The sequence below is a fragment of the Rhipicephalus sanguineus genome, chromosome 5, assembly GCF_013339695.2.
Source record: "Rhipicephalus sanguineus isolate Rsan-2018 chromosome 5, BIME_Rsan_1.4, whole genome shotgun sequence".
NCBI lineage: Eukaryota > Metazoa > Arthropoda > Arachnida > Ixodida > Ixodidae > Rhipicephalus > Rhipicephalus sanguineus.
The window spans coordinates 116,978,553-116,995,625 of NC_051180.1; the positions used below are offsets into that span (position 1 = coordinate 116,978,553).

Genomic DNA, 17,073 nt, shown 5'->3' on the forward strand with positions numbered 1-17,073 from the left:
ACAATCGACCTCTACATGGCGATCGAGATGCTACAGGCTGCTTGGATGTCTGTAACAGCAAGCACGATCGCAAACTGCTTCCGGCATGCCTCATTTGGCGTCAACAGCGGCGGTGACAGCGAAGATATCGGTGCTGCCGCCAATGAGGGTGCCGCGGGTGACCAAGACCTGGCGTCGTGGGACGCTCTCCTTGACGCCGGAGTGGTGCCCGACTGCGACACCTTCTGCACGTACGTCAGTGCCGATGCTGACGCGGTGACAACCGAAGAGCTGGCGGTGACAGGGTTGGTGAATGACGACAGTGACGAATGTGTCGACGACAGCCCGGAGTTGGTGAAGCCGATGGTCGATGTCCGCGCAAGCGCTGGGTGCGGCAGACCTGCTGCGCCGTTTCTTCGGCGCTCACGATGACGGTGAGGACGGACTCGACATAGCGACAGCGGCCGAAAAAGCCATCATCCGTCTGAGGAAGACACGGCAGAAGTCTATTAAGGACTATTTTTCTGCTAAGTGAGCCGCCAGCTGGTGTGCCGAGTTTGGCGGGAATAAAGTAGCAGTTCTTTGCTGTTCTTTCTTTTTTTTTTCTTTTACTAGTTTTTCTCCGTGCGACGGCCGTTTTTCGTTTGCGTGGCGGGCTGCTGTGGGATTTGGTGGTCAGTACATCCTCTCTTGCGTGCTAATTGTCGGTAGAAATGGATATTGGCTATAACGAACTAATGGTTATAACGAAGTAATTATGACTCCCCCTTCAACTTCGTTATAATGAGGTTTTACTGTACACTGTTTTAAATATTTTGCATCTCTCATAATTTTTCCATAATTTTTTACTCTGAAGATATAAGTCTATTATTATGACGTTTGTTGTGAACGTACTTAATTATTTGTGTTTGTGAATTTTTGTTATATATTTATATTTGCCAATTCTTTCGTCGAATGTTCACTGTATGGGCTACACACGTAATGTAAACAGCACCCTCGCAAAGTGGCTTTATGCACTCCTTAAAGGACTTCACCACATGGCTGGCGTTATCGCTAACAAAGCCCGATACATCCTCAAATTCAACTCCGTACCTCGTCAGTGTTCTTGTTACAATGCGGCCTATCACGGACGACTTCACTTCATCCACGAATTTCACTTCCACGAGTACAGGTTGCAGCGAAGTACTCACACTTCTGGCCGACTGAACGAACAACACGTTCACAACCGATTTTGATCTGTCATCGGTCGTTTCATCTGTAATTACTGAAACTGTGGTGCCTTGAAACATAGCTTTCAAATTTGCCTCGTGCTTCTCGAACAATTCTGGAAGTCGTCGGCGGAGCGCATCAGATCCAGGCACCGACCTGCCGTTCCGAACGTGTGTCTGTAGAAACGTTCTCAGTTTCGGGTTGTCCACCTTCTCAAGGGGAATATTTGCAGATATCAGTGCATCCAAGAATTTGAGAACGTCGTTCCCCGCTTCACCAGCCGTGATTGCGGATTCCAGCGTTTGCAGTCGACTTTGCTTTTTCGGCGTTCCTGAAGCCCCAGCTCCGTCTTCTGATTGGTCTTCGCCACTTTTTCGCTTAGAGGAGTCCCTTGTTCCGGCATTCTTACGATGACGGGAGCTCCCGATGTGCTCGTCAATAGTTGACTTGCGGCGATGGTCAACTGCTCTTGCGCAAGTCCGGCAAAAAAGCACACCTCCATCTTCGTAAAAGTCAGCGTGCTTGTATTCTTGAGCGCGTTCCTTGGCTGTCTTTTTGCTTAAATGAGATCCTGAAGGTGCCATCTCGATTCGCGCATCGATCTCGAACCAAAGCAAACGGGAACACGTGCACGTGGAGTCGCAAACAGCAAGTGCGTTGGATGGATAGGCGGCTACGGCCCTACGGCTACGTACGGCTACCATTAAGCCTTGTGATTGGTGGCGGCCACTGGCGGCTTCAATTTCTCTTGCTAGTTAAAGACGATAGAGCAAATGAACCATTTTTCCATGAATTAATAAAATACACCAGCGCATTGATTTGCTCACATCTAACGCAAACTTTTTTTCTTTTTCGTAAAGAGAGTACAAAAATATTACCTCCGCGTTGCCATCGAGTACGTAACCAGCGTGGTTGCGAGTACGTCACACAGCCCGATAAACTGAATTATTAGGAGAAAGTCGATCGGAATGCCGTTTCTCGGCAGAAAAATTAACCACATATCAGCGATAATCTGCAGCAATTCTTGAGAAGCGCGGCGTAATTTTCAGTCGAGCAGCGGCGCTATGCTCAACTCGGCCAAGTGAAGGACGAAATTCGAGTCGAGGCTTGTTTGAGAATCCCGTCACCTTCTACTTTATCTGTCGTTTTAACGGCGTGTAGCGACACCTTTCAGAAGATTTGGAGAAACAGTGTTCCTCGGTAGTTCACAGAAGTGTGGCCTGTAACGTCTTTTTTTGTTGTTTTTTTGCACTTCCGCGAAAAAAAAACGTAAATTCAGTTATTTTTCGCGGAATCTGCATTTTTTTCACTTTTCAGCGAAAAAACATCAATTCCGTGATTTTTCGCGGAATCGCGGAAAGCTAGGGGCCTTAGACATGGCCACTCCGTTCTCGATCGCACACGGGCGCGGCGCTGGCTTTCATTCATGAAGGCAACATGTCTGTGTGGCGCACAGCATTCTCGCACAAAGAGGCAGCATGAACGGCGGCATGGTGCATTTGGGTTCTATACATACCACTGCGCTAGGCCACGTGCACTACTGAGCAGTTGACTGAAGATGCTTATTATTAGGGTTGGGCGCGTTTACTGCCTGCCGCCATCACGCTTCTGTGCATTTCCGGTACTTATCCGTAAAGACATTGCCGCACTGCGCCGTGACATTGGCCTCTTCAGATTTTCGATATGCTTCATCCCATCACACTCTGGCATTCCGGCAAAGCTGCCTTCTGGACTCTGCTACGGCCGCAAACATAGACTCACGAAAGTGCTGGTTCGAACCTACGAGATGATAGACGGGGCAGAGGTTGGGGCTTTAATTAATGCCGTTTCGGACCTGAAATTTGGGCAGAAAGTCCAAGAAATCTGATGCCGAAGATTTTAAGCGTCCGAAATTTCAGATGTTTTTATACATTGATATCGGTGGGCCTCAGTAGGAGAGGTCTGGGAAGGGGGGGCGGGCGCTGTGGTGAAACTTTGCATTCTTTGTCCCCTCTAATGGAGAACTGTGCTTACGCCTGTGTGTCTTTTTCGTTTACTTACAGATTACTTATAATCTATTCTAATTGTGAATTAGTGTACCCTTGGCAAAGAACACATCCACAGCATGTATTGCGTCGTGTGCTGTGCAGACTCTAGCACGGAGACGTACACTGACTCAACGGGTGTGGACCTGGAGCAGTTCATAGTGGACACGCTGCACAAGAACCACAAGGACCGGGTGATGATGCTCAAGATCGAGCAGGACCTGCTCTCCCTCGTCAAGGACAACAAGTGAGTCCTGCCTGTCGGGGTTTGCTTTCATGTGGGAGCCACTAGTGTGCAAGTGGCATTACCCTGTCCAGGAACTACTCTGTGCATGGCTACGTGCGTCACATTTTCCTTTCGTAATATTAGGCAGAATCCACCTTTGTAACATTCAATAAGTACACAAATTAAACACCTACATCACTTGGGAATAAATGTGGCACATAGAAATTTGGAATCTCTAAAAGTGGTGACTTAATTTCAATTATGTCACAGCTTACATAGGGATACGTGTGTTTTATCTATTACTCTCCCACAAAATAAAAATTGTTTCTTTGTTTCAAACTTCAACCGTTTTTGCTTCACGCAGGTGTTCCATAATTTTCTGACATGATCGATACTGTGTGATCCACTCGCCACGGTTGTTTGTTTGCTAAGCCCAACCTGTTAAAAGCTCCTTTCATATAAATATCAGCAGTTAGTATATGTGTGAGTACTAGACATACCAAGCATGTCATGTTCACTTGTATGCTTTCAAAGAACGTGTTGAAAAGAATATTGAGTGTGGCACACTTATACTCCCTTCTAATCAACATCCACTTGCTCTTGCCACTGGCATGGCCTGATGCAATTGCGCATTCTGTGTTTTGTTGCAGAAGGCAGTCATTCAAGTTTGCCCAGATGAGCTCGTACCACCGCATGCTGGTGCACCGGGTGGCAGCATACTTTGGCCTGGACCACAACGTGGACCAGGCTGGCACGGCTGTCATTGTCAGCAAGACGCGCAACACTCGCCTGTGAGTAGCGCCCACTGGTGGCTTGTTCTTTCGATCAGACTCTGCATTTGGTGGCGTGTGTCAAACAGTGACACTGCAAACCAGGCAAGAGGGAGTTTGAATGTGAGCTTGTAGTGATAGGCATGGAAAGATGCAGGGAAGCTTTAGCATACATCGTTGTCAAAGTACATATATACCCTCCCAGCACCTTATGTTGCCCTCCTCGTCAGGCTGCACGGGGAAGCTACTCCACTAATGCCCCATACATGATGTGTTACACCGCATGCCACTGCATTCCACTGTCTCAAACTGAGCATATGATGTTGGTTTTGCGTTCTGTGCTCCTCTTTTCAAATTCAGTGACTTTGTTCCTTTTTAAACAAAAAAAAAATATTTACAAAATACATACCATGTTATCACGACTGTAGGTCAGCCTATTGTGAAATTATTTGTAATTTTGGTGTTGGCAATGTTTCAAAACAAAAACTTCGACCTTTCCAAATGTTTTTGGGGGCTTAACTCTTGAATAAGCACATCGTCATAGGCAGGCAGTGTGTTAAATGTGATGTGCTCTAATATGCTTGAAATGTCTCGTCTATTATGCCTGTTAGGTGAGCAGAAGGGTCAACAGAGCTGGCAGAACAGTCGGTGTCTGCGTAATCGCTTGGCAGCTGTTTCTCTATTTCTGGTCTACTGGCGTCCTTACTAAGTCAGCTAACAAAGGAGCAGGGAAAATAAGAGCTACACGAATGGAAGACGAGAAGGAAAGAGTGGTTCTGGAGTTCACACTGGACTTTTCCCATTATGTGAATGAAAGATGCACTGGCATACTTTGTAGGCCTGACATCCGGTTCAAGGACCAGATTCGTGAGGACCTGCTGTCCGAGGAGCCCAAGAAGCTGATCCTCAAGCGGGACAGTGCCTCCTTTGAGGATGGAAAGGAGGCAAGGACCTCTTCTTTACTGCTTCTCTGTAATGCACGCTTGCATAGCTGGGAAGGCTCAGTCTGTGTACAGTAAAACCTCGTTAATACGTACCTGCCGGGAACGCGGCATAACTACGCACTAAACGGTAGTACGCATTAAACACCAAGTACAAGTTTGCATCTCCTAGCGTACGCCATCGCCGCCAGCAAATAAGTAGAGTGCCACAGCAAATATTGCCTAAAGTGCCCACCGCAAAGCCTTTTCTTTCTTTTTGCCAAAGTGGAGAAAAGATCCTGGCACACTTGCACGACTGCCCGATAGCGCGTAGTGGCGACGCCGAAGAGCATTTCGAAACTATTGCAGGGTCCGGGATACGCGGTCAACGCAGTGACCGACATAGCGACAGAACGGACAGTGTCTGCTTTCCGTGGTATATGTGCCTGCGTCTAACCGCGATCTGCTACTAAACGAAAACTGACACAGTTCCAGTGAAACGCGGTACGGCCGCGTAGAGCCGATCGTCTCCCGGCTAGTTGCGTGCAGCGTGTCCCCTACTCGGCTCACGCCGTCACTACCGGGCCGCTTGCTGTGACGCACGCGCGCACTTATCGTGGGAATGTTGTTCGTACCCACTTCGCTCCAGATCGTGCACAGATGCGGCGAGTAGCTTGTTCGATTAACGCAGCGATGACGAGCTTCATGCAAGCGATGCGCACTCCGCGATGCTCTAGTGGTCCTGGCAGCGGACGGAGGCGCGTTGGGTGGTCGCCTAATAAAAGCGTGCAGTATGGTTACAACCGCGCTTCGCTTGCTGTATCGTACACGTGCGTTTAGTGTGATAACGTCAATGCAGCGAGGTTTCTCGGCGCCCGCGACCCGCAACGCTAACTACGCAACAGCCATCTGCTTTCGCTTCTACAAAGCGGTGCGCGCCTGATGACGGCTTAGTACCGTTTGCTGTCGGGCTAGTTGGTACATGGCTGAAGTTCCTCGTCCCTGCCCGAGCATTTGTGCCATTAATTCAACTTCAGCCTTGAAGACGGCCGCGCACAACGAAGCCGATCGGCGGCCCAGCGCGTTCAGGTTGTCACCTTATAAAACCGTGCAGTAGGCTTAAAAAGTAGCGCTGCGCCGCACGCGTGCCAGAGCAGATAGCTGAAGATACTTACTGTGATAAGGCTGTCGGCGATAAGTCATGCCGGCGCGTTCGTCGGTGGCCGCCACCTCGCCTTCGTTCTTTCCCGATGCTTACTCGCAAAGGCGTCGCCGCAATTGCACGGAAGTCGGAATCGGGAATCAACTGATCTGCGCACTTCTCAAAAAGGCGGAAGACCTTTGGCGGCACATTCTGCCGTCGGGAAGATGAGTGGTGCAGTAAAATTTTATGGCACAAAAAGTTATCGCGGTACGCAGGGTACGCACTAACCGGTAGGCATAGGGCGAACCACTACGGCTTAAGCAGTCAACGAATGCATTGGGCTCTATGGGACTCGGTCGGGGATTCGTCGCAACTACGTTTTAACCGTTAGTACGTTTAAAGCGGGTACGTATTAACGAGGTTTGACTGTAGCAGGATTAGTGAGGCAGTGCTTTCCTTGCTGGAAAGCTGCATACTGTTATGAGGATCATGTGGTTGGTTGGTATTCATGCCTCTCTAACATGCACTGCTTCCGCATATTGGAAAAAAAATTGGCTGATGACATATAACGCAAACATCCAATAATATAAGTAAAGTTAAACCTGCCTATAACGAACCTCTATACAACGAATTCCTCAATATTACAAAGTTTTTCTACTCCCCGCCATTACCCCATAGAAGCAGGTGTATTTGTGAGCTCTATGTAACAAAGTGGAAGCGGGAGACATCCTTGATATAACAAATTTTTGCCGTCGCCAACATAGGGATTTTCCCCCGATTTTTATCATTTTTGCACAAGCGGGAGCCGCATGCATCTTCTGCGGTTGCCCTGCCGACGGCGGAGCACGAAGCGGCTGTGTCGCATATGGCGCGCTCGAAGGCCTGGCGACTGCGAGGCGAGAGCGAGTGCTCGTTTGTGCGGGCGGGTGCGCGTGAGGCGGCCTGCGCCCCCTCGAGCCGGCGTTCTTGCCGCCGCGGGTGCATGTGCGGGCGTGCCCTTCCCCCCACTCTCTTCAAACCTCATCCAGCTCATTCGGCCGCTCGCGGGATGTCGCCACACCGGAATGAAAAAAAAGAAAAGGCTTTTGCGTTGGCACCACCACTCCTCAGTTATTGCAGAAGTCTCTGAACTGCACTTCGTTAATGTAACACCAGGTGACGCCACTACAAAGAAAACAAAACAAAAAAAAACTTGCTTCGTGTCATTACGCTTCGAGTTCGCGCTGCATATGTAGGGCCGCGCCGCATAAGGAGAGCGCTTTTCCGAATATTCCGTGGTATTCGTGTAGTGCATGATTTCACTGCGCGCACATGGAGCAGCCCTCGACAACGTGCAGCCTTTTTTTTTGTGTTTTTCTTCGCGGAGGACTGCACCTTCACTACCGAGGAGATGTAGATGATTAGGTGCTGGTGGAAACTCTCCGAGACGACGGATCTTCAGAAGTCAACTTGTCACGGGCTTTGCCGTCTTGTGCCACGCCGCGAATTTGCTAGACCGTGGCCTTTGTGATTAGCTCCGGCAACGCAACAGTGCGTTGCTGGAGCCAGTCTCGGAGGCCACAGCTAGACGATGACGGAGCAGCGTCGAATTTATGTCCTGCGAACGTCTAGTATTGCCATCCCCCACGAATAAGCAAGAGAGGAAAATCACTCAGTTTTTTGCAGCTAAATAAATGTTTTGAGTGACCTCTGCCTTCAGTACCCCTTTTGTTTCATTTGTGCGTTTCTTTTCCAAAGTTTAGTGCTGAAACCGCTTATAACGAAAACCTGTCTGTAACAAATTTTTTTGGGAATTTGTCAATTTTGTTATATCCAGGTTTAACTGTATAATATGTGGATTTTCAGGCAACATTTAGCTGCTGTTTGTGCTTTAAATGAATCTAGCTTTACTTAATTTTATGTGGGGCACAGCACGGAGCTTGTGTAAAAGGATGTCTGAACTTTTTCGTTGTTTGCGAATATGTATTTCTCTAATATGGGTTCTGTGCAAGTGTACTGCGATGTGATGGCGGAGACAGAAAAATTAGGAGGGCAGATGAGATTAGAAGTTGCAGGGATAATGTGGCCTCAGCAAGCACAGGACTGGGTTGGAGAAACATGGGAGGGGCCCTGCAGTGGTTCAGTCGAACTTCTGCTGATGATGAGTCCAGTAGTAGTTGAAAGTTGCATTTCATATTAGCAGTCATGCCTGCTGCACTGGAAAGGTGCTTGCAAAGCATTTGAGTTTTCCTTTGCTGGCTCAGAGGTGCAGCAAGTGTCGGTGACATCTGTCTTGAGAGACCCACACTCATAGTCTTGGAGCATTGTATCGATATGTCATCCACTCATTTGCTGTCGAACAACTGAAGATGCGTTGTCGCTTCTGTGGTTTGACTTGAGGTATCAGTGATTAATTGTGATTGAAGCATTAATTGGATCATTGAACAGCCGCAGATTAATTGCGCGCCTTGAGTTTGCTTACACTAGTTCTACAATCTTATGGCCACAACTTGAGTGCTCTACCAGTGGCTACGCGTGACATGTTTTACTGCGCATGTTGCAGCTTTGTATCTATAGGTGTAAGTCTGCATTAAAAATTTAATCGAATGATAGTTGAAATGGCTTTTCTCTATAAAAAGACTTAATTCATGAGAAGGCTGTCACGAGCAAGCCTTTTTTTAAAATATTGCGGACTGAATATGTTGCTGCCTCTATAAGACACAGTATGGGCTGGCCACGTAACGCGTAGGACAGACACCCGGTGGTCAGTTAGAGCAACGGGATGGTTACCGAGGGATGGGTAACGCAGCCGAGGATGGCAGCAAGTTAGATGGAGTGACGAAATTGAGAAATTTGCAGGGATAAAATGGAATCATCTCACACATGACAGGGTAAATTGGAGATAATTGCGAGAGACCTTTGTCCTGCAGTGGACACACAGTAAGCTGATAATGGTGATGATGACTTAAAAAATTTTGACAACTCTGGTTAGAAACCGGCTGCTTTTACAGCAGAGTAGGAACAGTGCTTTGGCTGTACTTAGGAAAGAAAGAAAAAAAAAAGATCGTGCAAGGAATGTGTTTTGAGAAACTGTTCAGTTTGTCCTTTGAGGGGGGACATGGCACTTAAAAACTTTTTTTTATTTCTTGATCGATTTTGATGAATCTCCATAAGTTTGTGTATATTTGTGTGCTGATTTCAAATATGCAATTATTTTTCCAGTATAATGAGTAGCTTTTAAATTACAAAATATATCACGTGTATCTGGGGAGGAAGATTTTTTCTAAACTGAGCGAGTTACAAAGTAAATCAGCATATCACAGTAACCTGGAATCAGAACTGAGTGCAGTGCAACAAAAATGGATGTTCTAAGCCCATTAGAACTAAAGTTACGATATGTTGAACATTAGCAAACGAAATCCCGCTTGAAATTGATGCACCCACAAATGTTCAACATACCATAACGTTTGTTACGGTATGTTGAAACCCTTAATGCCTCCTAACATGTTGCAAGTAACTGTTGCATTTCTAGTTTTTCTTTTTAAATAAGCATTTACGCTTTTATCCTTTTTTGTTTCGCACAACTGCTGTCGTCTAATATCTCCAGGGGGCGCATGGACTTTTAACGACTAAACAGGGGTTCAAAATTTAATGCTGCTCTGACTCGGATATCAGTCAAGCGAGTTTTGTATGCCGAACAGCTCTGCATGGTGCATGCGCAGAGCCCTGAGCGACAGTTGTCTCTGGATTCGAGGAGGAGCAAGTCGATCGAGGAGCGAGAGGAAGAGTATGAGAAGGCCCGTGCACGCATCTTCAACCAGGATGTGAGTGTCCCTTTCTCTCTCTCTCTCCTGCAAGGAAGCCCGGGGCCGATCTCCCTTGTAACGCTCTACATTGAGAACCGCCTGCTAAATGCGAGGACAGCCTCAGTTACCGACTTGATAGTAACGTGCAGTATGCGAGAACTTTGCACCAATCTGATTTAGTTTAGTCCACTGCTCTGTGTAATATGAGCTGTCAAGTCCTGCGCTCTCTGTTGTAGAAGCGGAGGCAGCACTGTATACCTCCTTTAAAATTGCTTGAATTAATTGCAGTAAGAACTTTGGTTTCCAAATAACGCTTTCCAAGTTTGTGTACTTGGAAAACCTTCACTTGCACTTTATTTCTTTAGTAATACATAAAGTTGCTCAGCTGTAAGTGTAATCATAACAAATGCATTATAACCCTTGGATACTCTTTTTGGGGACTGTGTTAAAAAGAAAAAGATTGAGAGATAAAAATAGCACTACACTCAAGCCTCGATATAACAAACATGGATATAACGAATTATTGGTTATAACGAAGTAAATGAAGAAGATTGTTGTCATGTATACAGTATTACAAATAAACGTTTATAACGAATTTTCGGATATAACAGTTATTTTCGTGGCAGATGTGACTTTGTTATAATGAGGTTTAAGTGTATATATGCAAAAAAGTGACAGGGCCACAGGCTTGCTTTTCACCGGGACCGCACCTACTGAAAGCAGCTAGGCAAATGCTGCAACGAGGAATGCATCATTGTGGTTTTACTTTAATTGCTCCAAAATTCTTCACTTATCACGAGAAGTATAAGGTTTACTGGTATTTCCGACTGTTTCTTGCTGCTCATGTTCAAACATAAAATGAAAAAGCAAACAGGCAAATGTTTGTGTCTGTTGTTGTTCAGTGCAATAATAAAGTGAACTGGGGGCAAGCTGACAGGCATAGCTCCTCAGTGGTGCCACGTGGAATGCATTTCATCTCTGGAGATTTGGGCTTGTCGCAGGGGGCCGCCTTCATTAGTTAAGTAGCTGGAAATTTAGGAAGTTTTATGTGCTTTGCTTATTCCTGAAGTTGATGTCGCGAGGTTTTGCGGCTTGATTTTCACGCTCTGGGCCTCTGGTAAAGCCGCTTGTGTGTAGTTGTACAAGAATTCCTGAAAACGGAAGTTCAGGGGAGGATGGAGTCCCGAAGAGATGAGGATTTGTCAAGCAAGGAATGACGCTGGAGTGACTCGTGGCTTCTCGTCTCTTCTAGAGTCCCTCAAGCCACAATTGATCTAGTTCAGCAATAGTAGTACTCGTGCAACAATATATCGTAAAATCCCGAGCAAGCGCCCCCTTCCCTTTCTTGGGACATTTGAAATGTGCGCCCCCTTCTCTCCTCCCATCATTTTCGCTGTTTCATTAATGCACTGTTTTTATTCACCCGACGAAGGCGAATAAAAACAGTGAATGCATGCATATTTAATTAAGCATGTAATTAGAAGCACGGGTGTGCATTCTTTATTCTTAGCGGCTCTTCCACCGCCATCTTGAATTTTGATCCGCAACCGAGCAAGGGCCTCCCCTCCAAATCTTGTCGGATTATCCTTCACCGTAGCGGGGGCGCTTGCTTAGGATTTTGCGGTAGTTGGCTCGTCTGGTATGTTCCAAACGAGGCTTTTTTAAAATAAATACACTGGAATTGCATAAGACGCAGAGAATGTGGCTTGCAGTAATGGAGAAAAGCCTTGACGAGGCTCGTTATGAATTTAGTGATGCTGCAGTCATCTTGTACAGACAGGATATTCTTCCCAGTTGTGGCGGGTGCATCATGTTTAGAAGTTGCTTAATTGCAATGGAATGTTAAGTCATTGCAGATGGCTTAAACCACATAAAGCACTGCATTCAAGTTTTGTGGAGCTTCTGTAGTTTGATAGTGCTAATGTAACACAATCAGTGAAATGAGTTTCGTCGTGTCTGAGCTATCCCAGCCCCCAAGTGATGCTGTCATAGGTGCACTCACGTTAGCTCTTGTCATATCTGCTTAACTACTAAAGAGGCTTCCACGATTTTGTTGGTGTCATGCAGGCAAGCTGAACATGCGAGAATTGTCCCACAAAAGTCAAGGGGCATCCCCACAAGTGATTTATTGCTTAGTGTTAGCTTGTTGCTGTATGTGTAGCTTTGCTGGCTGTGATGGTGCATGCACCACGGCACGTATGCATTTTCTTGTTTTTGATGATGGAATAATGTTCTCTATGAAACCTTTCCGCTAGCATTTATTGCCAGACAGTAGGGGCCGGGTATTAACTCATGATTCAGTGAAGGTGTTGTTAACCCGCAATTTAACACTTATCTTGGTGGTGAAGATATCAGATTACGTGCACATTGCATTGGTAGCCTACCAAAAATGACTTGTACGGAAAATCAAAAAGGTGCAGTTGTATGATGAGTGGTTTGTAGTGCCGACTTGATCGTACCATTTGACCATGACCTTATGGAGGCAGTGGGGATAGGATGTCACTTTACGTAGTTTGGCGTGGTCCATCATGTGACCGATTATGCAGTTTCTTGCGACAGAGGGGTGTTTTAAGTAAAGGTGAACCCTCCCCTGATTCATTGAACATTTCCCTTTCTAGGACTGCCGCACATGAAGAGCACACTGGACCGTAGAATTCAAGGTTGCTTTTGGCAGGCATCTAACATTCGCTACATACTGTGTTACACAACCCTTATGTTGAACAAAACAGGACTTGCTCAAACAGTTGTGTGCATGTGGTGTCCAGTAGGTAATCACAGAACCTAAACACAGAAGACTCTTGATGTCCAGTATATCCAAAATCGGCAAAGTTACAGCGGTAGCTGTTGAGGAATGGCAGTTAGCTTTTTAGCTACTGTGCTGCTTTCTCAGCCCTCACTCTGGATTGCCTTGTGACATTCTGCTTGCCACCTTAGCAGCTCACTCTGCTTTTTTTTCCATCTCATTCCCTGCATTTAGCAGCTGTGCTTTTTTTGTGCATTGTGCTCATGGCTTGATTGAGCAAGTAAGTTTAAAGGAGTATACGTATTGTGCGAATGTGACTGCCACTGCCAGTGCTGAAACAAGGAGCCTGGGCATAAATGAAAAGCGTTACGCTCTGCACTTTACAGCCTGAGGTTTTGCAAGGACTTTGTAGAATCCTAGGTAATGCTTTGTGTTTTAAGATAAAATTCCTGCAGTGCTAGTTTTATTGTACAGAAACAACTATAATTATGCACGGCACACATTGAGCTTGACTGGCCACTGGCTTTTAGGATCAAAATATATTTGTTTCTAAACATAAGAGCAAGCTACCAGATAGTGATGTTAGCAGCCGTACTCAAGAATATCTCCAGGAGGGGAAAAAAATGAAATCATGGGAATATGTCTTCGAAACAATTAAAGCAGTCAATTTCTTGCATGAGCATAAATAATACCGGTGTCACGTGGGCGCTTTTGATCGTGATCAGGGCTAATTTGGATCGTATTTCTTGATCGTGATCAACAATGATAGCTGCTACGTGGTCCATACTAATCCATGTTGGGCTTGGCGCAGACGTCAGTCAAATTGCGATGTGGTTCCGCGATCTGGAAGCCAGATTGCAATGCACTGACCGTGATTGTCTTGACGATCCCGATTGGACCTACGCAATTAAAAGTGACAATGTAGCAGCAGCACCCGATCTAGATCAGGCCTAATCTGGACGGGCCCTGATCGCGATCGAAAGTGCCCGTGTGACACCTGTATAACAGTGCTTTTAGGTGAGCTGCGTAAAATCATTTCTCATACGAGATGCTGAGTGGCAGGCTGTCATGAAGCTTGTCTGCTGGCTTTGTTGCGTGACATTCATTGGTGAGCGGCTCTTCGGCCCCCCCTTTTCCCTGCCTTTCTTGCTGACTATGACTTTGTCACCTTGTGCTAAGTGGTGGTGGTGCTTCTGATAATCAATCGATGGTGGTGGTGGACTGTGCGCATGACGCTTGTCCCTCTTGCTTGCCCCTCCCCCCTTGTGCTGCTGCTGCTCTTAGGAAGGGGTTGGGGACTCCCCCGCCAGCCGCAGTAGCCAAGAGGAGCTCCAGTGGAGCGGCGACAATCGCCCCTGGAGCAGCACAGATTCGGACTCGTCGGAGCGGCGCCGGCACTTGGGGGCGCGCCTCCTGCTCGCCCCCAAGACGGCCGAGGGGGTTGCGCAGGTGTGTGCTAGTGCCCCCCCCCCCTGCCTGCCCTGTGCCCCACCACTCTCTGTTACGTGTAATGTGCTCTGGACATGCGTGCTTCCTTTAGAGACGCTTCCAGACAGTTTGGGCGCATGCATAGCACAAGTTACATTGAATGAAAGAATGAGAGAAGCTGAAGGACTTCATTTCTGTCAGAAGCATATGATACTAATGGACAATGAATGCACGAAAAGCATACATAGAAACGTGGAAATATATTGAAAAAGAAAATGAAAGGGGACAAAACAATTTGATAGAAATGTTGTAATGACCTGCAACCCCGCTGCACTTCAGAAAACTAGAAGAAAAAAGAAACGAAGGCTGCGATATAATTTTTTTCTAAAGCTGCTTGCAGGTAGGTGTGCTGTTGAGCTGTCCAGAGAACTCGTCCCTTCTGAGCTGCAAGCTTTTCCTTTCACTACTCTCCTTTCACCTTCCTTCTGTTCTGCAACAGCATTGTGTGCATGTGCCATGCCGTAGCTTGAGTGTGACGCATATGCTTTTGGATCACCAACACGCTGGCATGTTGCTTTCAACACTTGTTGGCCAGCTGGCTGGTTGGTTTTGGTGGCTGGTTCGGGTGAACAGAATAAATGGGTGCCATCTTTCCAGCAGCGCCACTACATTACTTAAAATTCTTTGGTGCATTTACAGGGTTACTGTCGAAAGCTGTACAAGTTGGTGCGTTTTCATGTTTCTTTTGTACGGCTCCCACGTTAAAGATTGGAACCTGCACAGAGAAAAAAAAGAAGTGCACACGACAAGTGCTGAACTGAAGCTATAATTTTTATTTAGAACAGTACTCATGTATAGTGTATCTGTGCACACTCAATACACCCATCAATAAGGAAGATACGTTTCATCAGCATGGTCTGCCTTTTAGTGGCATCCTCAGCAAACTGTGTCCAATGACTACTTGAGCTGTTAAAGGGGTACTGACACCATTTTTCGAAGGTGAGTTTAGTTTACTTTGCCCTACAAATCTCCTGTATGCAGAGACGGCACTGAGCAAGTGTGAAGCTCAGCAAGTGCTGATAAGATATTTTACTTTGATATTAGTCAATTTTCCCATTGCGCTCCTACCGACATCGACACTAGCTTGACGTCAGGCTGCAGTACTAATTCTGGTGACTTCACGCAGCAGTCTGGCCAGTTCTGATGATGTCAGATACCAAAATTTCCAAAATGGCCGCTTGTGTGTCACCAAGACATTCAAAATGGCCGCTTATGCGTCGCAAATCGAAGCCACGTTGCGGAGCGCCCTTGAAAACCTCACAATATCTTGCACAAGGACGTGACAAGAAGCTCATACCGCGTTGCGACGTCAGGGTACAATAGGAACCCTTTGAGGGTCGAATTTTTTCGCGAAATCCAGTCCAAAAATGTGTAATTTTTTTATTGCTGAAATAAATTCTTCAGACGATTCTATTTAGGAAAAAAATTGTCTAACATTTTTTTTCGTGACCGTAAAGTGACAAAAAAATCATTTTTGTTGTTACATACACATGGTTTATTCGTAGTAAAATCAAGCATAATCCTAAAAAAAAGCATAGCAGTTTTTATAAATAAAAATTATGCATTGTAATAAACAGACATATAAAAATAAGCGCACCAGAGTACTTTTCCAGTTAAAAATGTTCGTCCTCTAACACTAAAACTTTTTCAGCGTGTGATAGTCTTTGAAGCGTGGCTCGCCGCGCACGCTTTTCAATGTCGCTCCTTGATCATCATCGGAGTCTGAACTCTTCAAAAAATTCTCGTCTGACAAACTGAAATCCAATGAATCAGATTCTGATTCGGCACTTGGGGAATAGTCCGCATCGCAGGAATAGCTGCTCGACTCACCGGCAGCAGAGGAACCGGCGCGCGCTTCCATAGCGTAAGCGACCTGCGTCAGTGAGTGCACGGAAGAAAACTCTATGGTTGTCTGCCCGTCCGGAAAGCAAAACGAGTGAAAAAGCTACAGTAATCCTTCGTCTCATCGCCAACAAGACGTAGTAAGCTTTTCCGAGACCCCAAAACAGGAAACGCAATCACGGCGTCGTCGTTTGTGTAATTTAGCGCCGCATGGAAACAGATGTAATCGCGCCCCGGGGAGCAATAAACGAGAGTAACAAGCGGTCACCCTTTGAGAGATTAGAAACCGAACAGCCATCAGCTTCGCGGGTGCAAGAAGCGAAAACCGCCCGAAGGACGAAACCGAAACCAGCCAGACCGCGTACGTGCGTTCTGGTGCGCAACTGAAAGCCGCCGCGCCTCATTGGAAAGCAAAAATAAAAAACGGAGAGACATCGGTGTATTAAAAAAATTCCACGTATTCCCGAAGCGTGGCAGCACATTCTAAGCAAGAGAAATGATCGAAGAAGGCGCGCATTTGAAACCAACCACGCAGAGGGCGCGCTCAGTTGCACAAGCGATAGCCGGCGCGCGGCGCGCCGTTTTGCGAAGCATAAATAAAGCAACAACGGAGAGACATCGGCGCATGAAAAAAATTTCACGTATTCCCGAAGCGTGGCAGCAGATGCAAAGCAAGAGAAATGATCGAAAAAGGCACGCACTTTAAACCAGCTGCACCGCGAACACACTCGGATGGGCAAGCGATAGCCGGCTCGCCGTTTTTGGAAGCAAAAAAAAAAAAAAAATACAACGGAGAGACATCGGCGCATAAAAAAAAATTCCACATATTCCCGAAGTGTGGCAGCACAGGCCAAGCAAGAGAAATGATTGAAAAAGGCGCGCGTTTTAAAAATAAACGCTATGCCGTACATGTATGACGAAAACCCTTTGGTACCAGGAAGCT

The 17,073-nt window shown here is 46.5% G+C and overlaps 1 protein-coding gene across 4 annotated transcripts in view; it reads left to right on the plus strand.

The window, feature by feature from the left end:
* LOC119394187 (R3H domain-containing protein 2) overlaps positions 1–17,073 on the plus strand; it is a 114,873-nt gene that overhangs the window by 23,683 nt on the left and 74,117 nt on the right. For 2 of the 4 annotated variants that reach the window (XM_037661455.2, XM_037661456.2), the window contains exons 7-11: positions 3,318–3,459; positions 4,089–4,229; positions 5,047–5,152; positions 9,974–10,075; positions 14,085–14,249. In XM_037661455.2, the coding sequence (XP_037517383.1) occupies positions 3,318–3,459; positions 4,089–4,229; positions 5,047–5,152; positions 9,974–10,075; positions 14,085–14,249 (656 nt within the window). The remainder of the gene's footprint in view (positions 1–3,317; positions 3,460–4,088; positions 4,230–5,046; positions 5,153–9,973; positions 10,076–14,084; positions 14,250–17,073) is intronic. The other 2 variants (XM_037661458.2, XM_037661460.2) reach the window with 1 other exon arrangement.